Source organism: Manis pentadactyla, chromosome 3 (assembly GCF_030020395.1).
Source record: "Manis pentadactyla isolate mManPen7 chromosome 3, mManPen7.hap1, whole genome shotgun sequence".
NCBI classification, from domain to species: Eukaryota; Metazoa; Chordata; class Mammalia; order Pholidota; family Manidae; genus Manis; species Manis pentadactyla.
Window position 1 is genome coordinate 98,381,616 of NC_080021.1, and position 25,372 is coordinate 98,406,987.

The 25,372-nt window shown below is 40.0% G+C and overlaps 1 protein-coding gene across 3 annotated transcripts in view; it reads left to right on the forward strand.

Moving 5' to 3' along the window:
* The window catches only part of CELF2 (CUGBP Elav-like family member 2), a 722,220-nt gene that overhangs the window by 244,878 nt on the left and 451,970 nt on the right, over positions 1-25,372 (forward strand). Inside the window, exon 1 of one of the 3 annotated variants that reach the window (XM_036908144.2) lies at positions 15,046-15,257. The exons of 1 other annotated variant lie outside the window; for it this stretch is intronic. In XM_036908144.2, the coding sequence (XP_036764039.1) occupies positions 15,223-15,257 (35 nt within the window). In that variant the 5' untranslated portion in view covers positions 15,046-15,222. Of the gene's footprint in view, positions 1-15,045; positions 15,258-15,286; positions 17,101-25,372 lie in introns of those variants that run through there. One more of the 3 variants, XM_036908142.2, reaches the window with a different exon arrangement.

Below are 25,372 nucleotides of genomic sequence, written 5' to 3' on the forward strand. Positions count from 1 at the left end.
CAAGGATGAATCAAAATACTGAAGAAGACTCCATAGCCCTCCATGATCTGGCTCCTGCCTACCCTTCTCTCCAAATGCATTATCACTCCCTGCCTGAACTCCACATCCCAACTATAATGAACAGTCCCTCCTCCTCCCAACCCCCAGCTCTTCTGTCTGCCCACCAGCTGTCTTTGGGTTACACCTCTTTTCTGTTTGGCAACTGCAGGTCTCAGCCTAGGGTTACCTCCTGCAAGAGTTCTCCAAACTCATCCCCTACCTGCAATCCTAGTTTCCCCTCCCACATGTTCTCCTCAGAGCACCAAAGACTACATTTTTCAGGGAAATAGAAAAGAAAGCATCCCTCTTCCTATTTATACCACAACCAAAAAAGGAAAACAAAAGATTTGCCTCCTGATGAGAGAATTTGGCATAGCTGGCTCTGGGAGAGAGAGAGAGGCAGCCTGTTCCCCGGTTTTTGGAAAAAGTCTAGCATAGCAGATTTATGATTGCACTTATGAGACTAGAGGGCATGTGGGGTGTGGGGCAAGAGGGATGTATCCCACTTTATTTGCATGGTAACAGGTGGGGTCTAGTGCCATTCAACAGGAGTCTTATGCAAACACAATGACCCAAAAGAGGGAGCCATCCAACCTGGAAGAGTCAGGGTGGCAAGAATGTGGGGTATCTCGGGTTCATTCGGCACAGGTGTCCAAGCAAACATATGCATTGACACATGCTCACGTGTTAGGTGACCCTCCAGCCTCCAAAACAGGAGAAGTAAATTGTAAGTCTCAGAACTTAAACCAAGCCTAGGAAAAGGCAAACAAGTTGTGAATTAACTGAGATTAACTGACAGCTGAGTTGCCCTGGTGACATGGAAGCTCAAAAAACATAAAGCTGAGTTCAAGACCAATAAAAACATATTTCTTACACATCTGAACCATGAACTGAGATTTATATTGCTGCATTTATTACTTTTATTTGTCTGTCTAACTAGACCATATGTGCTTTATGGTATTATATCCCCTGCCTTGCCCAAATAATAGTCTGGCTAGTAATGGTGATCAATAATGATATGTATGAGAAGAATCAATAAATGAATGGATGTTTTATAGCCAAAAATCAGTCATAGTTAAGAGCTCTGAGCATCTCAGTCTGCTGGGGAGACAGGCAAGGATCTAAGTAACCATGGAGCTGTGGTTTCTAATGGAGGTGCATTTATGAGGCAGAAGGAACACCAAAGGAAATAATTAAAATCCTTGGAGGGAGTCCAGGAAGACTTCCTGAAGGAGAGGGCATTTGAGTTTAGATGTGAAGGTAGACAATAGGTCTTAACAAACAGTGGGATCCCACCTCAGGCCTAGCTAATGAGATCACCCCTTCATATTTGGATACACAATTTCTCCACTGAGGGTCAACACAAAAAGATGGATCAAGGAAGACAGTGAGTATGGACCCTGGGAAGAAGCGCTTGTAAAGAACCTAACAGGATAGTGTGCATTTGACCCACTGCAGGTCTCTGTGCCTTCATTCACCTTTTGTTGAATACTGACATCTCTCCATAACTTCCATTTTTACCACAGGTTACAGTTCACAAACTGTGTTCTGTGTGTTGACCCTCCCATGTCATAGAAAATTGCTAAGGTTTAAGAACAGGTTCAATACTCAAGAGCCAGAAATTCTCAGGCTGGTTTTGTCCTGTTTTCTCTGCCATGTTCTTTTTCTACACAGTCAATTAAGCAACTGCAATCTATGGCTAGCATGAATGAAGAATAAAAATGGGCCAAGCCCTTTGCAAATGTAAAACCCTAACTCAAGCTAGGGCCTGACTTGAGGAGCAGTGGGCTCCCTTACTCTTTGGCCACCTCCATTCCATCTTCACAAACTCCTGTCTCTCCTTCCTTCTCTTGTTTTGCTCCTTTCTTTCTCTTCCCCTGTCCTTTCTCCCACCTCTGCTCTCCTTGCTCCAGTGGCAGCAGGAAGCTTTCTGTTCTCAAGCACTGGTCCCAGCTCTGAATGATCACAACCACCCAGCCCCATGGTTCTCACACTTTAGTTTTCACAAGATGCACTGAGATGTTTTTTAAGGAGATGCTCATGGCCCTATCTCAAAAGCTTTAAATTCAAATATTCTGTGAGTCTGGACATTGGTTTCTAAAAGCTTCCTCAAGAGATTCTAAGTGCTGTCAGGGTTGAGTATCACTGACCTAAACTCTCCCTCTACACTTCAATTTCTTTTTCTGTAAAATGCAACCAGTGTGGCCTCAATGATATTTGAGAAGACTTTCAACTTCCCAGCATATGATGTCCCTCCCAAAGGCCCAGCCTGGGGAAAAGCTTGGTTGGGATTGGGACTTACAGGGGTCAAGGGGGTGAAGCCAGTTGCAGGTGAGATGGGGAGGAGTGGATTTAGACAACCTTTCCTTCCACCTTGTATCTGACAATTCTGATAGTACAGGAGTTTGTGTTTTTTTTTTCTTTTGTTATTCTCAAGAGAGATAACCCACACTTTCTGTGAGGAAAGTGACTTTTAAGTCATGTATTTAGACATCTGATATGATCTATAGGCTCTGGATCTTTGATTTTTTGTTTGTTTTATTTAAGATAGAATCTAGGGTCAAATGACCATTTGGGGGAGTTTCCCAATCCCACCTAAATTCTATGCAAGCATGTCTGGCAAGAATAAGAATAAAAGATACTTGGAGGTGCTTACTGTGGGCATTTGTAGTAAGAGATCGGCAGCTCAACTCAGTTACTCTGAAGAGCTTTATCATTCCTGGTCTAAGAAAGTGGTTTTGATAACAGAGTGACATGCTTCAAAAGCCAAGGAGCTCAAACATCTGTGGCCTCCAGTATTTGCAAGTGTTTCTATGAGTGACACCATTACCTAGAATCTTATTCATGAACCCACCTCTGATTAGCATAACTTGTTAAAGGGTAGTAAGTTGGGTTAGTACAGACTAACTGTTCCACTCAGGACTCAGTATGTTCCCAGAAGCAATACACCTTGTTGATAAAACATTCTACTCTTCTTGAGTCATCACAGAAATGCTGAGAAATCAAGTAATTCCTCAAAGTGTTTTGTGAAAATGCACTCGCTGACCAAGAAAGCTAGCCTTCAGCATCCTCCTCCCCTTGCCCATAAGCAGAATTCATGGGAAACTCACTGAGTAGTAGCTTTGTTTACCTTTTCCCTTCAGGATCTCATTCTGGATGTGGCACTTTCTGAGGGAGAATACATCTGCCTTCCTTTGCCTTCTCGTGGCCAGATAATGCACGCTCTTCGAGATGTCAGCTCCATAAATCTGAGGTGTCCCAGCATTAAGCCTCATTGTCTGTGAGAGTCGGGATGCATCCCTACTTTGTGGACAGCAATACACGTGGGTGGAGTTGGGTGACTCAGCTGCAACCACTGACCCCCATCTTACTAGTTGGTGGCCCAAAAATGTTTGATTTAACTCCCCAATTTTAGATTTATTTCATAAAGTTAAAGGGCCACTGTGAGGATCATGAGCTGTCTATGAATGTTTTATGAGCTTTCAAATCATACATACATTTAAGGGATATTTCTTATCTTCTTTCAGAAGAATCAAGAATTTTCATAGGGATTTTCACAATTTCTGGTTAGTGATAATTTTTTCATTTGGCAGGAAGTATTTGTTACAGGTTAAATTGTGTCTCCCTAAAAGATACTGCCGTCCTAACCAGTATCTGTGAAAACAGTCTTTGAAGGTGATCAAGTTAGGATGAGGTTGTTAGGGTGAGCCCTAACCCAGTATGACTGTGTCATTATCAAAGGGGGAATTTGGACACAGAGGCACAGACAGGAAAAGAGAAAGATATTTAAAGACACAGGAAGAAGACAGCCACCTACAAGCTGAGAAATGCCTGAGGCTACCAGAATCTAGGCAAGAGAGAGGCCTGGAACAGACTCCCTCTCACAGCCATCAGAAGGAACCAACCTTGCTGACACTTTGATCTCAGACTTCTAGCCTCCAGAGCTGTGAGACAATAAGTGTCTGTTGTTTAAGGTACTCAGTTTGTGGTATTTTGTTATGGCAGCCCAAGGAAACTAATACGTTGTCATTTCTGGCAGGCCTGAAACGCCTTGCAGCTGAAGTTCTAAGCAAGAATCTTTTCCATCTCCAGCAGGGACTGTTTTCAAGCAAAATAAGAACTGGAGGTCATGATATCAAAGTTGCTGCCTTTGGGAATGTTTCTGGGGTTTAGATGGCTTGAGATACTTAGTTAAATACACTTGAACCCAGTTCACCTAAATGGGAGGCTGATGTATGGACACCTGCCCTCCGCATGCACCCACCTCCACCACCAGATTTCATACTGGCCCGCATCTGAATGGGAACTTAACAACTGATATTGGAGGTGCTTAATTATATAATTTTGAGTTTTTCAAGTCAAATTCCACTGGATTTGCATGCTGAAACCATTATGAAGGATTACTCTCAAATCTAAATGAAGATTCATAAAACTTCTCTAAGCACTTGACTCAAATTTGAATAATGACAAACAACCCTCATTGTCTTGCCAATGGATTTCAGCCCTGGGCAAGTTCATGATGGATTCAGAGAGACAGAGGAATGACAACGTAATGTTGCTGGAGTTAAAGGTTTTATACCCAGCTTTATTCTCACGGTGGTTGGTCAAGCACTAGAATCACATCTGCATCTAGCAGTCTGCAGGTCCATAATCCACCTCTGTCTCTTCCTTCGCCCAGAGCTCTGGGCAGAGCTCTTTACATAGTGACTCAGTCAATAACAGCTTATTGCCTGCAGGTGTGGAAGCAGTAGCCTAGCAGTAGACTAGTTACATCATCAAGTGGTTTAGGTTCAGGTGAGATCCTGGCCACAGGAATTTCCTTCTTCCCCACACTCATCTTTACTCTTCCTGGTGATCAATAAAGAAGCCCTTGCTGAGCAATGGTATCAACCCAGCCTGCATGTTAGCGTCACCTGGGAATTCATGAAATTCTGATGTCTGGGTGATGGCACCCTCATAGATTCCATTCCAGTTTCATCTGGAGGGATCCTGGGGTCTTAAATCTCCTAGCCAAGGTAAAGCCCAGAACCACTGGGTAAAATGGAGGTTCTGGAGTCAGCCACAGGTAAGCTGGAATCATGCTCCACCACCAAATAGCTGGGCTACTTTGGGCTTGCTGCCATTTCCTCATTTGTGGAAAGAGGGCAATCACAGTGCATACCTCATAATGTTTATATGAGCATTAAAAGAGATAATGCATGTAAAATGCTTGGCCCATATGAAGTGTTATCGGGAATAAGATTTCCTTTGGACTATCTACTTATGGACTTCAGGTCATATCACATGTTTAGAGTAGGCAATAAAAATGACCTTAAACTACCACATTACAGAGGCACATAGTTGGCCAATCATAAAACTTAAATATGGAAGATGAGAAGTCTAAAGTCACACCTTGTGATCCATCTGGGAAAAAAACCAAACCTATAAAGGGTTAATTCTCTTAAAAGGAAGTTATAGAGCACTTGAACTGTTTCTCAATCTGTTATGACAAGTTTTCTTTTCCATGTGATTCAACTCAAAGAATGGAAATCAAGTTAACAGAAAATAAGTGGCCTAACCTTACTTTCAGGAAGTCACAGGGAAGTAAGGAGAGAAGGCTTTTCCACACAGATTGGGTGGTCTGACAGAAAGGTGCCATAGGAATAGAAGCATTCTACAACTAAGCAAAGTGAAAATCACAAACATAGTGATTTTAACTCTTCTCCTATAGGAAATATTCACCTACTTCTTTTGATCTTTGCCTGTAAGGATTGTGTTATAAAAACACATGCATCTATATTAAAGGAAAGATCATAAACTATTCCTACTTAAACAGCAAACTCGTCATCTCAGAAAACTATTTTCATGTTTTAAAGTGAGTGATTTGAGATATCTACTTTGTCAAAAGAAAGCATGGACAAAATGGGGCAAGAATAACTATGTGATTTGTGTTGTAACTTTAATATGTGTTAAACATTCAGCTATCAAAAGTTCCCCCTCGTATTTATAATTATGAACTGACATATTCATTTAAACATTGTCAACAAGAAATCAGAAATCTCACTTCTTAATGCTTCAGTGGGAAGAAAGCCCTTAAGGTTTGATATCACACACTTAAAAAAAATCAGTTCTCATTTTAAAGGTTATATCAAGACTTTCTTTGAAAATGAATTACGCTATTTCCTGATCCAGTAATGTCAGCCTAATGGCTAGGATACAGCTGGTTTTACACTATAATAATTTGAACAATTTCATTTCCTCTTGTTATTTAATACTTTTAAAAACACAGTATGCTCCCAGAAAAATAGAGGAATTAGAAAAAATAATGGCTGGTTAAGAATGAAATCCAGATTTTTCCCTGCTTTCCCAATTTATATAAAATACAATATTTATAAACAAGGAAAATGGTCAAATAAACTTGTTTCTTCAAAGCCTTACCCTTTAAACATTAAGACACCCAGATTTAGGGGTTGGGGGCAGTGAGGAGCAGGTATATGAAGATTATTGTATGTGTGCAACAGTGATTCTGTAATTAATTTGTTTTGAGACTTGTGAAAAGCATTCTTGGTCCCTGCATAAAGAGAGGGCTTTGCAGTTTTTGCCAGTTATTTTATCATAGCATTCAATCAGCTGAGCCTGTTACATTCTTTTTTCTTAGACTGAGTACTGTTCTTGTTGGCCACATTTTTTCTCTTTTCTGGATTAAGAAATAAAAGGGGATTACCTTTTCTAAGGTGGCCATCCAGAGAAGCAGGTGTCTGAGATACGGCACGGCAGTGCTAACTCAAACCGTAAAGGTTTCTTCTCTGTTTCAAAAGCATGGAATGCCCTAATATTTTAAATATTAAAAGACAGTTTGGCCAGTGAACTGCCATGATTGTGCCATCAATGGTCTCTACCAGTTCATTAGAAAATTGCTTAACATCATCTAGTTATAACTGGGAAGGGTGGACATTATTTAAAGGAGAAAAGACACAGCTGAAATTAGGCCAAAAATGATGAGGGTAAGCCACGTGGGAGTAAAAATGAGATAATGTTTAGACCCCTTTTTTTCAAAGAAGCTTCCCTTGGCTTAGAAATAACTGTCTCATAAATAAGAATATTATCTATAACTGTGTAGGTATGTTGACACATTCAGAAATATTAAGATCAGAGAAACACCTCAAAATAGGACACTTCATTTTTAAAACAATATCTCCAAAAGGACTACTGAATAGATAAAATAATATGAGAGGAGGTCATAGTTTTCTAACTATAAAAAGAAATACACTTTTCTTGTGGGGGGCAGTGGGGGGCAAAACATGTAAAGGGGATAAGGAGGTATAAACTTGTGGTGATGAAATAAAGAAGTCACAGGGATGAAAGCAACAGCCTAGGGATATTGTAATAACTTTGTGTGGCTACAGCTACACTTACAGTGAGCATTTCATAATGTATATAATTGTCAGATCACTAGATTGTACAGCTGAAACTAATATGATACTGTATGTCATCTACACTTCAATTTTTAAGAAAAGATATGCATGAGAGAACTAAGAAATGGTGTAAAGAAAATAAAATTTAAATGATTGAAATTATGTTAGTAATTACATTTTTGTATATTTCTTTCTAGTTGTTTTTGCATTCATGCACATAAGGTTGGAAGTTGCAACCTTGAAGCTTCTTAGTTTGTTTGGTCCTCACAAGTGCGTGTGTGTGTGTGTGTGTGTGTGTGTGTGTATAATTTATATATATATACATATCTGTATATAAAACCTTATACACAGAGTATGTGTGTGTAGTTTATATAAATAATGTTAAGTCAACAATTAAAAATCAGAATTCACATAAAAAATAAGTTTTCTGTCATCCCTGAATAAGATATAAGATATGGCAAATTTGGGCTCCTGGAACAGATTGGGTGCGGTTCTTGCCCTCAGAGGGCTCCTCTTTCCCGCTGGTCATGCTCCCCTCTCTGCATGCTGCTCCTAAAGGTGATACTGAATTTCCACTGCCTGTAATTACACATTCTCAGGGTAGACATATATTTTTCTGTGCCTCATGTTCCATAAGAGTGGGGAAAAAATTAAGATGGGTGGTGGGGGAGGAAAGATAATTGTAAAAGAGAAAGCTAGACCAAGAAAGCTGAATGTTTCCAGCAAAACTGGAGAAAGGAAGAGAGTTGCATATTTATAGGCATCTTTCTTGCCAGCCTTATTCACTATACTACCTCTGTGGACTGTTGGCAATTGAGTTTACAATCCCTAGTAGCAATACAAAATATTGATAGTGCATCATGTAGAATATGTCCTGCTTTTCTCACTTATTTTATTCCACCAAAGCATGGTTTTAATGGCTTCATAATATCCCATTTTATTGTTATAACATTGTATGTACATATAGTTTTAATGTATCTTAAATCGGACATTTACATTGTTTCTAATTGCTCATTGATATAATTAGTACTGCAAGGAATATCCTTTTACATAAATCTTAAAAACAAAAATGTGAAGGGTTTTGCTCTGCTATAGATTCTTATGTGTTTCTTGATTTGTCTCTCATATTTTAACGTTATATATGATGTTTGTGATAAATGGATTATTATGGACTCAAATGTGTAAAAACTTTTCCTCATTTTTTTAATACTTGCTTTTAAATTTTTCCTTTATAACTGCTTTTACTTAAAAGCAGAGAAATTATCAGGACAAAGATTTTCTCCCCTATATTTTCCTCTAATTTTCTATGATTTCACTTTTTACATTTACTTCATCAGTCTGTCTGGTATTTTGCTTTCTGATATGAACTGAGGATCTAATATTTTTACCTCCTAGAGTTCCCACAACTCTTCAAATAATGTTAGTTGAGTAATTATTCCAGCTCCTTTATCTGCTATGCTTTCTTTATCCTCTATTAGTTTTCCTATTCAAGGAATAGTATAAATACCATGTAGGTCATATTCTGTCCCATTGATGAATGTATTAAATTTGGACCAATAGAATCCTACAATAATTGTCTAGATATGTCTTCTAACTTTCATTTTTCTTTCCCCCTTGGGGATATCTCCTTTGTAATTGTACTTAATTGTGTAAGTTTTGATCTATATACAGCAGATAGTAATTCCCCTCTGGGCTCCAGAAGTGCCTGTACGGTTTTGTTGCCTACACACTCAAAGCCCGTCAATCCTTTGGTAAGCCCTGGTAGAGTGTGTGTGAAGGATACATATGTGAAGGTTAGAGGACTTGTTTTCTCCTATAAAGGACCAATTAGGGATGGATGTTTACTGAGCAAAGTATGAAGGCAAGTGAATGGTCATTATATTACTGTAACTGTCTTTCTTACTCAGAAAGGACATAGAGAGAAGTGGTTTTTTAAAGGAAGGTGAATGGATGGTCAATGAATCTTCAGTGATGTAAGAATACAGTTAGGATGTCTGCCTTCTGCTTTGTTCTAAGAATTAAATATGTTCATGGCAAAGTATGCCTATTAATTTAATTGTCCAGTTGAATTGCATTTGTGATTTAAAAAATGCTTTACCCTTCTTTCTGAATGTCAATTAAAAGATGCCGCTGTGTATGAAACAAGAGTGACTCTAACACCAGACCAACTGGTTTCAAATGTTGCCTCTTCCCCCTACTTACCATAACATTCATTTACTCTCTCTGTGCATGAGTTTTCTCATCTATAAAGTGGAGGTAAAATTAGAGTTTGCCATGTAGGTTGTTGAGGATTTAGTGAGTTAATTGTTGTAAAGCCTTTAAAACAGTGCCTGGTACCTAGTAAGTGTTAAAGTTTTGTTAAACCAGTAAGATTTCCCTCGATTTCCACTTCTAAGCCGTTCTACCTGGAGCTATGTCTCAACTGTTTAGTGATCTTAAAAAAATGTTTAGGTACACTCATGGAAATGAAATGTATTAGGAACCCTCCAAAACATTTTGTAATCCAAATAAATGATCTTTTGGGGTGTACACTTGGATTTTCATGTATTGAGATAACTTCAGTTGTGGCAAATTGGAAGCTGGGTTTTATTTTCTTCTCTCTAATGTAGAATAAAATAGGAATTAGAGGAACCAGTTGGAGCTATGTCATGGGCAGTTACTAATTTCCAAACCTGCCAAGCAACAAAGAATTATTTTCAATGAACTTGAGTCTAATTTTTAAAGCATTAATATAATTATAAATTATTTTTAAAATTCTCATTAAATGGGGACTTTAGGAATGTTTGGCATCAGGTAGCTATTAAGTTAATTGATTTTAATTTTAATTTTTTACTAGAATAGTTAAATCTATTTTTTTCTTTTCATCAACAATATAATTGGATATAGTTTCTATTAACCTTAGATCACATTGGGCTTAGTTCAGTACAGATCCTTTAACTAGTCTTTACAATTGTCCAGAAATTTTGTTGTTGTTATTGAATATTTTTTATCAGTACTCCTCAATGTCAAAAGCAAACCAGTGCAGATCTGTGGTTTGTTTATAACAAATCATAAACCAAGCTCGTAACAATGAGGAGTGAGAGTTTAGACTTGCATAGCAATTTTACAGAGTAATTCTATGTCTACTAATCCAATAATTTAAAAATCAGTCTTTGTATGAATTTGCTTTCTTTATTTTTTTCCTAGTAATTCAGTTTTATTGCATTTTACAAAAATCTACAAGGTACTGGAAATTTAAAAAGAAATGTGATTCTCCATCACAATGAGGAAGCACACCACCTTACCTAGTAGACAAAAAGGGAAAATGACTTGCTAAGGGATCATTTGAGTACCAAATAAACCCTTATACAATCAATCAATAGTTTTGTTTGTTATTACCACTTTGAATTAAATTAACAAATTATCGAGTATTTAAATCTGTGACTTCAAGTGAATCTGTTTCACTCTTTCATTCCACAGTCTGCAGGTTCTTCTTCAGGGACAAGAATGAAAGGCTTCCCTTTCTCTCTTAGTGATTCAAGGGCAGCATCCTGGTTAGGCAGCCCTTGACCATGAGCCAAAGCAGATATTGTTTCACTGACGGGAAACTTGCAATTGTGTTTGACTTTCCTCTAAAACCCAGATTTCCCTTTTGAAAACCTGTGAGGAGTCCTGTCTTTAAGCACACAAACACCAGAGTAATTTGAAACTGCCATTTAAAGAAAAACAAAACTAAACTAAATTAAAAGATCAATGTTACAGGTTTTATTCCCTGGCCTGGGATATAGGGACTGAGAAATACATAGTTCTACTGGGCATTCATTTGTCCCTCTTGATGTAGGCCTTGAATACTAGCAAAACACACTAGAAATTAAAAGAAGGATATTATACAGCTTTGGAAAAGGAGAATATTAGTCATCCTCTGGCAGTAGAGGAGTTAAAGCTCGAATTTTTTTTTCCACTCTATGAACCAAATTTGGCCCTGGGATTCCTTTGAATGGCATGAAAAGAAGCTGCTGGGTGTGAGTCTCCTCCCCCTCTTGCTTTCTCACTTTTAAAAAATGCCTGGCAGAGACCCAACACTGCCTTACCCCTGCTTTAATCCATTCTGCCCTCCTGCTCAGCTGACTTAGACTCCAAATGAAAACACATTCCTTCCCAGTTGTGAAGAGGGCCTTTGGACCAGGAGAAAATACTCAGTACATGTAGACCCTGAATAACACATTTGGTCTTTCCCTATACTTAGCAGCTTTTGTAGCTATCTCTTTAGAGACCCTTTAGAATTTTTTTAGTTTCCATAAAAGCAGTGCTCAAGTCACTGACGAAGCACCAAAACATGTATCTTTGTTCATAGGCTTTTCATCATATGGGGTGATGTGAGCCAAACACGAAAGCACTTGAAATTCCTTTAAAGTTACATTCATTTATTTAAAAAGAAAAGAAAAGAACCCGCCATCTTTGGAAGTTTGTCCCTACAGACGTTGTTAAAGTGAAGATACATACAATACACATTTTATGTAACTGAAGATTAATAGCTAACTATTCAGGTGCAGATTTCCTACAGTAGGAGCTGATGCTTTTTCCAAAAGCAAGACAACAAAGAAGCTGTGTTAACTGCCAAATCATTCTAAATAAATAATTATGAGAATAAATATATTATAAATATGATTCAGAGATGCTCCCAGATTTTGCAAACATCAGCTTTGGCACTTCCAAACATATCCGTGTTACTGAGAAATGTATTCAGTGAGCCATTCTTAAAACAAGAAGGCTGCATGACTTTTCCTAATTTCCAATATTGGAAGATACAGGCATACTTTAAATCACATCACTGCTTTGTTGTAAAAGGAACTCCAAATAGGCATTTTTATGTTTGGCTTCTAATAACTAATACAATAAAAAAAAGTGTAAGAACATTTAGGTAAGTGCATTTTGATGCCTGGTCAATGACATCAGGGTGCCTTTCCCAGACCTTCAGAAATTAAAAATAATAATCAAAGTGATGTTGCTATTTTTATTTAAAAGTCAACCTAGCGTGGAGTTATCAGGTTTATTAACACATAAAAACACAGGGCACAAGTTGAAGTTCAGGTAAAAAGCAAATAATTGTTTAGAATAAGTATGTCCAATGCAATATTTGGGATATACTTACACTAAAAATCTACTCATTGTTTCTCTGAAATCCAACTTTAATACTGTGCTTCCTTTTATCTGGCAACCCTTGTCTATGGCCCTTGCCACGCTGCGGCGTGCTGTGAAGGACACACAGAGACCTGTTTCCAGGGTCGAGAACAGGTGCGAGGGTTTCTGAGCTCACTCCATCTGCCCACTTAAAACTCTGGCACATCAGTAAGACTAGGAAGGCTTCTTTTACAGAAGGAAAATGCATCTCCAATTGGTCATTTCAGTTTCTTAAAGGGAGACACAGGCCTTTCCTACTTGACGAGAAGGTAAGAGCTGGCAAATAAAAAAAGAAAAGTCTGGGACAAGCAGAAGGGGAAGAAATCTTTATCAAGAAATAACAGAATTAGGCACAAATACATTTGAAGCAAGACTTTCTAAAAGGAAAAATAAAGGATAATCAGATTCCTAGAGTCAGAAATGGAAGAGAATGAAAAAAAGAACATACAGAAGATTTTGTAAATTTTCCTTAGCAAGGCTGCTACTTTCTTTTCTTTTCTTTACTTTTTTAATTCCTGACTCTCAGGGAGTTAGATGTTTTATGTTTAGCTTTAGTTGGTCTAAGTTCCAGCTGATAGAGGAGGCTTGTGTTCTCTCTTTCCTCGGCTAATTCACACGGCCTCGGGCTTCCTGCTCTACAACAACATAGGATGAGATTCACCTTCGGCTCCAATGACATGGTCCACAAGCACAACCCACGTGACCCAGTGCCCTTTGCCCCCACCAAAGCCCACCCGGATGCTGTACAACAGGGTCCATCTCCTGCCTGCTGAGCATCAGTAGTCCCCAGGGTGTTCCCTGAGGGCCTGGATCTGCTGTGAATTCGTTGGCTCCTGTTATTGTCTTCTCACTGGGGTTCTGCCTTTCAGTATGCTTTCCAGGTGACCCTAATTCCAGTACAGGTGGACACCACTGAGTCATGGGGCCTGGGGTTTGCTTGTTTGGATAGAAGAGGTGCAAAGAGTGGGGCTGCTTTTTGTTTGGATCTGGCTTTTGGTTTTGGCTTTTGTACCTGGGAAAAGGAAGGGATATCATAAAAATTTTAGTTATAGAAAAATGGGAATATTAGTCTTGTTGCTGGTAATAGGAGGACAATTCATGAACATTGCTTTGTATGGATTGAATTCCTTTTTAACATACAGGGGCCATTCACAAGATTCATTATAAGCAAGAACAGAATAATTTGATTTTTTAAACGTGTGAATTTATCAAAATATGAGAAAAAGAACACAAATAGAAATAAATCTTATAATCCATACAGTGACATGGTGGAAAATAGTATATTTTTTTGTTCCAGGTTGCTCAAGGCTAAACATAACCTTTGAGTTTTATGTATAGAGAGTTTATCATTGTTTTTCCTGAGTTATAGATGAATAGTTGGTCCACTTTTGAATAAGGTGGTATTTTCATTTATAAGATGGTATTTCATTAGCGAGCAGCCCTGTGGTTGAAAGTAAAAGAATCATTCTGGTGGCCTGTTTATTAGTACCAAATGGATCGATTTGATGTGAGCTATTCAGAATCAGGACTAGAATGTTTGGGAAGGGGGAAAGAAATTTGCAATATATAAAGTATAATTAATGTAGAGTGGATGTAAGAAAACACGCAGTCCTCAAAATTAAGAAAGAGAAAAATATTCAGCCCATATGGACATAACACCGCCTTTAAAGGATCATTTATCTTCCTCATCACCAAACTCTTTCAGGAAGTGGTCTCAAAGGGTGCCCTCCTGAATGGGAGGATTTCTCTAGGGCTGCTCAGGAGTGGAAAGCAAGATTCATGCAATCCCTCTTCTCCACCCCTAAACTGATCCCAGCCTCAGCCCTTCCCCCAAATGGATCACTTCTAGTCCTCTGCAGGGAGGGCTTTCAGTGGCTGCTTGGTTGACATCCAAGGCTCACCTTCCAGATCCCACACCTTCCCTTGCAGCTGAAGGGCTCTGTGAGCTCAGGCCATTTGCTTACTTTCTGCATGCCCAAAAGCCTTCATTTGCATCAACAAAATGGGGGTGTTACTGGTAACTTACCCCATTAATAAGTTAGTTAGGACGATTGCACAAGTCAACACACCAAAAAAATTAGAACACTTCCTAGTACCTGGTACTAAATTTTCACTGTTATTTGTTTCTATACTTGGACTTGGTGGAAGATTTTATTCGAAGGAAAGTTTCAACTGCCTTTAAAAGTTTTTTGGAAGGACTGCTGCTTTGAAACATTATTCCATGATTTATGAGCATGCTTTTGTCCTGTCCCGTGGCTGAAAGTCAAGTCTCACCTCCTATTACCAATAACCCTGCACCCCAAGGGTTAAGGCCTCCTTCCCCTTCCTTCCTCCATCTGAGTTCAGAGACAGGGTGGGTTAACGATATAAGGATGATGTCATTGTAGTCACAGGCACTATTTCATTACAATCTTTTGTTTTTCCCTTGCTAACTTCTCAAAGGGAGGAACATTTTATTAATTATCTCCACGTTCGGAACCCTTTGGAGAGACACTCCACACAAATGCCATTATCATCACCCATGTTCGGTGAAGTACTTGGGGATTAGAGTGTTATGTAAACGTTTACACATTATTATGCTGTGGCCCAAGATCCACAGTGGGACAGCACAGACAGCCCAAGAAGAAGCATGAAGCCCCAGAAAGGCAGTGGTTTTTGTAAAAGGTAGGAAATTTTCTTTAATTTTAGCATAAAGACATTTGCACGTCTGAAGAGAATCGTTTATAGCCATTTAGGAAAGTATATATGACTATAAATAAGAAAGTTTATCTAAGCTGAGGGTTTGCATATTTTAAGGACGGGTCCTTAGAGAAAAGGGTAATAGGAAATGGATTTTAAATGCTCTGAGGGCCATTTGGAATTGACTAGAAGAATTTCCTGACAATAAAAGCAGCATGTTTCCAAAAGCTGTCACCACATCTTTCCCTATGGATACTCTCACGAAAGAACAGATATGCTCTTACTTGGTAGGTTCTGTGTAAAGGCAAGAAATTGAAACCCTTCTGCCTGGCTGATGATTTTAGGTGGTAAAATTATTACAAAACATTGAATTGTACCATGTTCTCTTTAAATCTTTACCTTCCTGGTGGGGCAGGTCTGGGGCCAGTTCAAGCTTATCCGTAACACCTGCTAAACTCTTTTCAATCAAGAGAAAAAAGACTGATTCGGTACCTTTCCCTGGATCACGTGCCTAGGTACTATAATAATTGTTTTATTGACCAGTAAAGCTGATTTTCCATGTATGGTAATGAGCTTAAAATTGCTTTTAAGATAAACATAAGAAAAAGAGAAATTTGGTAATAGGAAGAGAGGATATCAATGCTGCTGGCAGGAAAATCTCGATGACCGGAACAACCATGGTCTGGAGACCACAGGACTAGATGATTTTAAGGTCTTCAAATGCCAGGAACCTGCAGGGACACGAGGAATAGCTTCGACTGTAGAGTCTTAGCTAGAACCCGGGAAAGCAGGGAACCATGCTCAACAGGCAGTGCTTATGAAACTAAGAAATGTGTGCACTCACGAAGAACCTATAGTTGCACAGGGACAAATACGGACACTGGAGGAAAACAATCCTGCTTGCGATATTTTCCTAATACCTGCTATGCACGGTTTGAGATGATTATTGAAAGGCTGTTCGGTTTTAAATAAGGGACAAAGATATACAAGTTGAGGGAGAAAAGCCCACACACTTTTCCCTTCATGTTTACAGAGATTCTACATTCCCCGCTTCATGTTATTTAAAAATACAAGAAAATAGGAAGAAGAAAAAAAAAAGCGGGCACTGTAGCAAAATCTCTTCTGGAAAACGCACAGTCAATTCTTGCCTGTTAGCAGGCCGGTTCCAAATTATTTTTAAAAAGCAAATCCTAGCAGTCGTGTTGTTACAGCCTCCGAGGGAAGCACTAAACCCGCTGCTCGTGCCCCAGAACCCAAGCCACAAAAGCAGGGAAGCCAGCTCGCTAACCCGTCTTCTGACAGGAATGTGAAAGCGGAATCTCCCAGGCGGGAAGCTTGCCCCAGCGGAGGAGAAAACTGCAGCTCGCAGTAATCTGTAAATGATTGCCGGTAAAGTCTGGAGGCTTCAGGCTTGATCTGTGTTTGTTCCAAAAGAAAGCCAAGCAGGACGGTGTTAATAAAGAGAGATTTAACTGAGAGCTGAGCTTGGAATAAAGTGGGCTACAAAAAGGTCAAATTTGATCAGTTGGAGCAGATTACAAGGGCTTTAAAAGGTGGTGTGGAGAAATGAGCCGGGGCTGGGAAGTAATATAGCGTAAGATTGATTCGGGGGGGTGGAGAAAAGCCGGGACAAGTGCTTATCAATCCCACAAGTGGGAAGAGCTGTGCCGGGCGCCGGGACTCCGGGCCTGAGCCCGCAGCCGGCGCTTCCCCCCCGCCCCGGGCGGCGCTCACCCTCCGCCCGGAGTGGACTCGCCTTCAGCCGCCTTGTAGAAATGGTTTCCCTAATCTCTGACTTGGATCCACTCAAAGACTGGAAGGTTTTAAGGTAGGCCGGCGTTTCTTTCTGTCTCCCAGGGCTATTTGAGCTCGCGGCCAAGTTCCGCCCCCGCAGCCAGGGCTCGGTGCGAGTGGGAATGCTGTGGTGCTGTGGGGCACCGCCAGACCCGCCGGCGGGAGCCCCCCTGCCTGGCAGGGACGCACAGCGAAGTGCGGACTAGGCCCGAGGAGCCCCCAGCTTCACGGCGAGAGGGGTGCGGGCGCGGCCCCAAGAGACAGGCAGCCTTGCTGGAAAGGCTCCTGGCACCAGCTCGCTGGCAGGGACCAGCTCTCAGGTATTATTGCCTTGCGTGGGGCACTGAAGGGGTGTGGCAAACTTTCAGGGACTTCACATACAAAAAAATAAATAAAGTAAAATAAAAAACTTTTTCCAGAAAACATTCCTGCTTTTTTAAGAGTGTGGAGACGTGTGTTCCTCTAATGCCCTCTCCTCCTCTCCAGATCTTTTGGAAAAGCTTGTCATATAAAATCTCAGCTGACCTTAACACTGAGCGGGTAGAAAACTCCTAAAGGGTGGATTCGAATCTCTCCATCTGTCAGAGGGCCAGAAACATTAGAACCCAAGGAGCTCCAAGGGGCAAAGTTCATGCACTCACCCACGGGGTGTCCAAGCTGACGCCTCTGTAAGGGTTCCCAATGAATTTGTGGGTTTAACTTAACCCTGAAGAATCGGTCCCAGCAAAGAACACTTTCTGCAATTTTTAAAATACAAAGAAGTGTTAAACTGAGGGATTTTTGTTAAAAGTGGGTCTACACAATGTCATGTTGTCCAAAATACCCCAGAGCATGGCTCTGTTGGAACCAAACCAAGACCCAAAGAACAAATAGAGGTAGAAATGTGTACGTTTACCGGGACCTCTTTTCCCTGAAAGAACACTTTCTGCAATTTTTAAAATACAAAGAAGTGTTAAACTGAGGGATTTTTGTTAAAAGTGGGTCTACACAATGTCATGTTGTCCAAAATACCCCAGAGCATGGCTCTGTTGGAACCAAACCAAGACCCAAAGAACAAATAGAGGTAGAAATGTGTACGTTTACCGGGACCTCTTTTCCCTGACATTTATCTTCTATAAATAAGTTATTCCTTATTTCCTGCTCATGGGTCCCACCTTAGTGTTTGTCTCATTTTATTTCTTTTAAAAAAACAACAATGTAGGAAAGAACAAAAGAAAAAATGGTCAATATCCACCTTAATTATTTCCCCTTTTTAAATTCTTGCTGCTTCTTAGAACTTCACATATATGCATATTGAACATCAAATAGTGTATGCCATTTTATAATCTACTTTTTCCAGTTAGATACCAAATGTATTTCCATGTCTCTGCTTACCCTTCATAGCCATAATTTTAGTGATTAAGTTAACTATGATATTGATGTACATTGTTTTACTATATTTCCCTGTTGGTTGAAAATTTAGATTGTTTCCAATCCTTGATTTGTGAACAACAGCTTACTGAACATCTTTGTGCAGACCGCTTTTCACTTTCATTTAATAATTCCCAGGAATTCTAAATGAAAAGGCATGAACATTTTTATGGGTCTATCAGTGATATTTTCTTCTGTTCATAGGTTTACATTTTATTTCTGATCAAGGGATGGTAAAATACTTCTGTAAATGTTTTTAGGATGCAGGTGTTGGAATAAATTTCATTCTCCTTTTCTTTAACTGGATTACAACCTATTTCTAAAATTGAAAAACAGGAGTGCTTCTAAAAAGTGTTTTGAGGTGATTAACTCAATATTATTGCACAAGTAGATAAGGTGGGCCCTAACTCTAAGGTGGGAGACTGCAAATACAAATTTTGAAAATGTAGCCTGCAAAGAAAGGCCTTTTTAGGTAACAATCCTGAGTCTTAACCTATTTAAAAATCAGTGATAATGTTGCCTTTCAAATGTCTCCCTCATGTAAGTGAAGTTGGTGTTATGGCTACTGTAAGTCAAGCTTCACAAACTTGGACTTGCAGATCTAGGAAAGAGACACATTTTTACATAGATCACACCAAGCTCATTCTGTCCTACCTCTTCTTGGCAAGCATTATTCCATAAGCTTTTCAACTGCGTGTATTCCTTTCCCGAGGTAAGGAATTGTGAAGGGGTTAGTGTTTACGAATTGCATTAAATCCCTTAATTGTTTACAATGAGGCATCCTTGGCTAATTCTGGCTTATTGAGCCATTTAACCCACCAACAATAAGTCTCTGCCTATTGTATGTGGGAGTGACTTTATAAAAGGGATAATCTAGCTGGAGAATGAAGCTGTATGTGCTAATGCCATACAAGATCCTGTGTGAGATGAGTTGCTTCAATAAAACGCTCTAGCAATCCAGAGGTGAGCGGCCCATCACAGCGAAGAGAGGAAACGCTCCCATTGTCCTCCTCTGCTCAGGACATGAGCTGCAGGCCCCGTGTACGATGACAAAGAGGCTTCCAGCCTGCATGGCTTGTCATCCTTTCAGATGTTCTCTGCAGGCTCGTGGCCTACAGTTCTGCCAAACCTGTTGCTCCTGAAAAGTGATTGCCAGGCACAGTTTGTAAATCTGCTTACACCACAAGTTAGTGTCTGTTTAAGATACAAACAAGTTCAGGTAATAATCTGTCTCAAGCGTGTGTATTTGACAGTACTCCATCCTGGGGCCGTTTTGTCAAATGGAAAAATGAAGGCTGCGAATAGTGCTGTTTGCTGTTTTATTCACTGTCTACCTCAAGGGGCATAAAGGACACCTAACTTCCACCAAATACAAGATTTGATGTTCTTCAATATGACTGGAGGGGAAAAACGTTGGCAGTGAGGGGGAATTGATGGGTTGGCACTCCGAACGTCTGGTCTCTCCTAAATCCCTGCCTCAGCCCCTGCCTCACCTTTGTGGAAGAGTCTAGAAAACCCCAATTCTAGTTTAACTTGCTCATTTAGAGAAGAGAGAGTTGAACCCAGATGATGAAATGACTAGATGAGGTCACAGAACTAATCAGTGGGACAAGCTGATGTCCCTTCTCTCCCAGCTCCACCTTCGCTGCCCTGGAGTTTTATTCACCACCTCCTATCATCTGTCTTCCCATGATTTAAGGCAGCTAAGCCCAGACCTCCCCTCAGAGCTCCCGTACTTCTCCTCAGTGTAGCCAATTGTATGTCTTCAGATGGCTCAAGCTCAACGGGTTGCAAACTGCACCTGTGACCTCTACCAGGCCCTGGTTCTTTTCTGGTGCTAGCAGGCTTGTGAATCACACAGCCATCCAGCCAGGTACTCCAGTTGGAAAGCTAGGTCTCCTCCCTGTTCCCTCATTTTCTCTCTTAATTACATTCAGACTATCACTAGCTCCTGGTGACTTCAACCTAACATCAACAGACGCGTCCCTTTTCTCTGTCTTTCCTTGCTGTTGTCTTGTTCTGCTCAGGACACTGTAACCAGTTTCCCTGCTTCAATTCTTGCTCTCATGATCTATTTTCTACACAAGAGGAATGAAAACACTTCAAAAGCCATAAATCAGATCATTCAACTTTCCTATTTAAAAGCATCCTTTGCTTCTTCAAATAACAGCCAATAAATATCCTGTCCTAACCTACCAGACACCTTCTGACCCAGCTCTTGACTCTCCTTCCTCTCCCACAGCCCCTGTGCCTGGCCACCCTGGTCTTTTCCTCAAACAAGCCAAGCTGATTTTGGCCTTAGGATATTTGTATAAGCTACTCCCTCTCCCTGCCTGGAAATCTCCATAGCCCCTTGCAAGGCAGGGTGCTGCTTGTCATTCAAGTCTTAGCTCAAACATCACCTCCTCATTGAAGACTTCCAAAAGTCACTCTCTAGCCTATCTCCCTGATAAGTTGAACCATATAAAATTGCCAATATTCAACCATTTTTGGCCTACAGAAATTTCAATTTCATATGGTGCAATTCATCTCATCATAGCACTTACCAAGGCCTGCTATTTTCATATGTACTTATTTATTCTTTCTCCCCCATTTAGGATATATGATTTGCATGGTTAACTGGTATACCCAATACATAAACTACTTCCTGCTACATAATAGATAATGAATAAACAAACAAATGAAGTGGTTGCTGTTGTATCCCTGTCATTGACTTTGAACTCCATGATGCCAGGGCCTTTCTGTATTTTGTTTACACCCTAATACCAGTATTCACCACAGTGATGGCAGTGTTACGTAGAATGAATGAATGACTCCTAACTGCCAGTTTAGTAATCCTATCTTTAGCTCCTTATTTCTGTTCCAATCAGCAAAGTAGATTTACTAACAAGGAAAATTTTTAGATGGTCTGAGAATATGAGAGACATCTACTATTCAAGTGGAGTACATTCTTTCTACACAAGAGAATGATCTAGATCAGGGATTGGCAAACATCTTCTATAATGGGTCAGATAGTAAATATTTTAGGTTTGGCTGACCGCACAATGTCTGTTGCAGCTACTCGCCACTGTCATTGAAGCATGAAAGTAGCCATAGGTAACACATAAATGACTAAGCTTGGGGGAAATCCAATAAAACCTCACTGACAACACGGGCAGTGGGCTGGCTTTACCTGTGGTCCATGGTCTACCTGTCATCTATTATCTAGGCTAGTGATTTGACCAACAAGAAAACAAGTGGTTTTGACAGATAGTTGTAGAGATGTTTTCAAATCTGTTGTGAAAAAGTACAATTGTACACTTTATCATTGGGAATAAAATTAATGGAGTCTTGGTGATATTTCTAAGGTCAGAGATGTTTTAGGTCATGAGCATGTGATCGCATGACAATTATTATTGTCCGGAGAAAATTTATGGCTTACCACATCCCTTAAATGTTTGGATGAGCCTTAACACTATAACAGAATACATTTTTGTCTGTTCCTTTACTGAGTGTGTGAGAAACTCCCATTAATGAGAACAGCACATGTTGATGGAAAAAATAGACCAGACCCTGACATGTTTTAAGTCACTGCTTGGCCTTGTTTCTTCCCTTTTCATTGCTTTTTCTAGCTCATTTAGTAGACATTTCCTTTTCACATGCCTGATAACTCTCCCAAGATGAATTCTAAATTCACAGAGGAAAGCATGCTGTGTAATTCTGAATGAATGCCACATGTAGATACTCTTTGGTTCTCATTACAAGTCATCTTAGAAATGCATAGAGAGGGGAGAGATTGCATGGAAGCTCTGCTGGTGACCGTTGAGGGTAGGCTGGCCATCTGAAGACCAGGCATTAGGCTCCTTGGAAAATGATATGAGAATTACGAATGCGTCCTCTGTGCTAGCCATGATGCTGAGTGCTTTATGTTTAATATTTCATGCAGTCTTTGCAACAACACTGTGAAGTAGGTGGCAGTGCTATTGCTCCCATATGCTGCAATGTAGTCTCGGGTTCTGCCAACTCTGAATCGGAGCCCTTAAAAAACGATGCCATATAGTGAGTGCTCTGACGTAGCACCTTTCCTTGGTATATTGGTAACTTTGCGAGTTAAGTTTCCTTAACTATGCCTCCAGTGGGAACAATCTGCACCACCTCATTTGTCCTTTTCCCATAGGAAAATTTGCTGAATAGTGACCCAGTTCCTACAGAGTACTTTTTAAAAACCCTATGCAGAGCTGGGGGGAGCAATCTGTGAAAATACAAAGACCTCCCTGTACTAATTCTCTAGGCAGAATGAATTATATGTTACAGAAGTGAATTCAAGATTGGACATTTTAAATAACTTATTTTATTGGAGAATAGTCTGTTTTTCACAAAGCATGACTAATGTAGCACGTGATATAACTAGAAATGATGACGGTTATTATAAGTTCACATAAAAATGTAGAGAAATCCCGATGCCTGTTGGTGGGGATGGTGCCCTTGCATTTTCATCTCATTTCCGCATTCACAAAAAACAACATGCAAAAAGACCTCATGAGATGGTTCCACCCCATTGACACAAATAATCAGCAGAAAAATATTCACTTGACAATTGTTTTTTCCCCTGTTGTGTGGGTCTGTTTCCCTAGTGGGCCAAACAGGCAAAGAATCAAGGGCAAAGCCAATAGATCAAGATTGTTTGAAATCTGTTAGGAGAGACCCAAGAGAAATGCCTCGTGTAATCATGTAACGTCTTTCAAAGGTCAGAGACCTCTGTGAAGCTCCTTTCCCAAAATGGAAGAGAACCACCTACCACTTTTATTCTACCATTTAGGAACAGAAAGCATAATGTGTCACTCACTTTCCTGCACTCCCCAAATATGTGTTCAGCCTCAAAGTCTCAGAATATTAGAATCATATGCCCTAGAGGGCTCCAGAAGGAAAGCACCAATCCGGTGTGTAGGCTTCCCCTCTGTTCTCCTGCAGTGACCCTGTATTTATCCCCTTCTCCATTTTAAGGCAACAAGAGAAGGTGTTTCAAGAAATCAGCTGATTGGTCTCTTCTCCTCAAGTCTGTGTTGAAAAAATCGCCACTCCCTAAACACCATACTGTTCACGAGGACATGGGTTGTCTGTTTCTCCAGGAATGCCTAGTCTTGACCCCAATTCAATAATTCCAAATTTCAGCTGAGATCTTCTCACTAAACCTCCCTTCCTGCTTCCCATCCCACCACACTCCCAGCAGGAAGGCTGTCTACCTTGAATGCTCATAGCACTGAAGCTACACTTCATATCCTCAAATGAAAGTGCATATTGCTACTTTGTAATATTTATGTATATCTCAGTACCATTAGTAGGCAATTTACCCTTTGAAGAGAGATAAGGTCCATGTCTGATTCATTTCTGTGTCCACCTGCATGTTTGTATGACCAGACACTGCATTTTGCCGAGCCAGTCTTTGTACAAACGTCTGCACATTCCTCATTTGTAAAATGAGAGATTGAACCAGATTATATCTAAGGATCCCCATCTATAAAATTATGTGATCAATGTGAGATGGAACAAAGAAACCCCTCCCACAGGATCCTGAGTCCCAGCTCTGAGCCATACCATGCATCCTTTCTCTACACTGTCAAGTTTTTTCTCGTGGCAAAGCAATTCTCTTTATATTGATCCTCATTTTCTTGCAAGGCTCTTTTATTCCCAATCCTTCTGTAGAGTTGATGGACTAAACTACAAATCTGTTTTCAGATGCTCTGTCTGAACTAGGGCCATAATGTAAATCAGCCGTTCCAGAGATGAGTTTGCTGACACGCACTGACATTAGCTATCATATGACGAGTCCTGTGGGGCTGAATATTGCAGTCAATCCAGGTTGCAGGTGTTCCAGTTAACCATGGCTTTGAAACTCCATTTTGTTTTTCATTGCACTAGTTTTTCATTCTTATAGAGGCACAAGCGTCTAAGCCAGAAAAAATTGTTAAAGGCCCATGGAAACGGCAATTTTATGTATTTTATCAGGTTTCCTGGTGGATAAGTGAAAGGTTTTGTAAACTGGGAAAATGTAGCCCTCATTTAGGTTGGGTGTTTACAAATGGAACTTAATGCTTCTTCTGAGCCTTTGCATAGGACATTCCTTTCCCTGTTATTATTATTGTCTTACTGACCCTACGACCACTATTGGGCGCCCAAAAACCGGAATGCTCTTCTTCCCTTCTTCTCTGTGAAAACACCTGTGTTCTAAAAGTTTGTTCTAACCTGATCTCCTTATGTAACTTTGCCTGATAACCCTTTTCAGATCAGCCACTTGCCTCACTAGAAGTCTGTCAACTTTTAGTTATCACTCTACAGAGATGCAGTTTAATTATTTGGAAGGTGGGTTTTTTTCCAGATGTAATTGGCATATAATATCTTAGTTTCAGGTGTTCAACATAAAGATTCAATTTGTATACATGGTGAAATGATCACCACAGTAGTCTAGTTACCACCCATCATCACACATAGTTACATTTGTTTTTCTTGTGATGAGAATTCTTAACTCTCCTAGCAACTTTCAAATATGCAAGATGGTATTATCAGCTATAGTCACCATACTATACCTTAGATTCCTAGGATTTACTGGAAGTTTGTACCTTTTGACCACCTTCACCCGTCTCACCCACCCTGCACCTCCTGCCTCTGATAACCACCAATTCCTCTCTGTATCTGAATTCAGTTTTGGTTTTTTTTCTGTTTTGTTTTTTTTAGATTCCACATATAAGTGAGATCATGCAGTATTTGTCTTTCTCTGTCTGAATTATTTCACATAGCGTAAGGCCCCACATTCATCCATGTTGTCATAAATAGTATGACTTCATTCTTTTTTATTGGCTATTGTTGACAATGCTGCATGTTCATGCATGGGGTGTATATAGCTTTTTGAGTTGGTATTT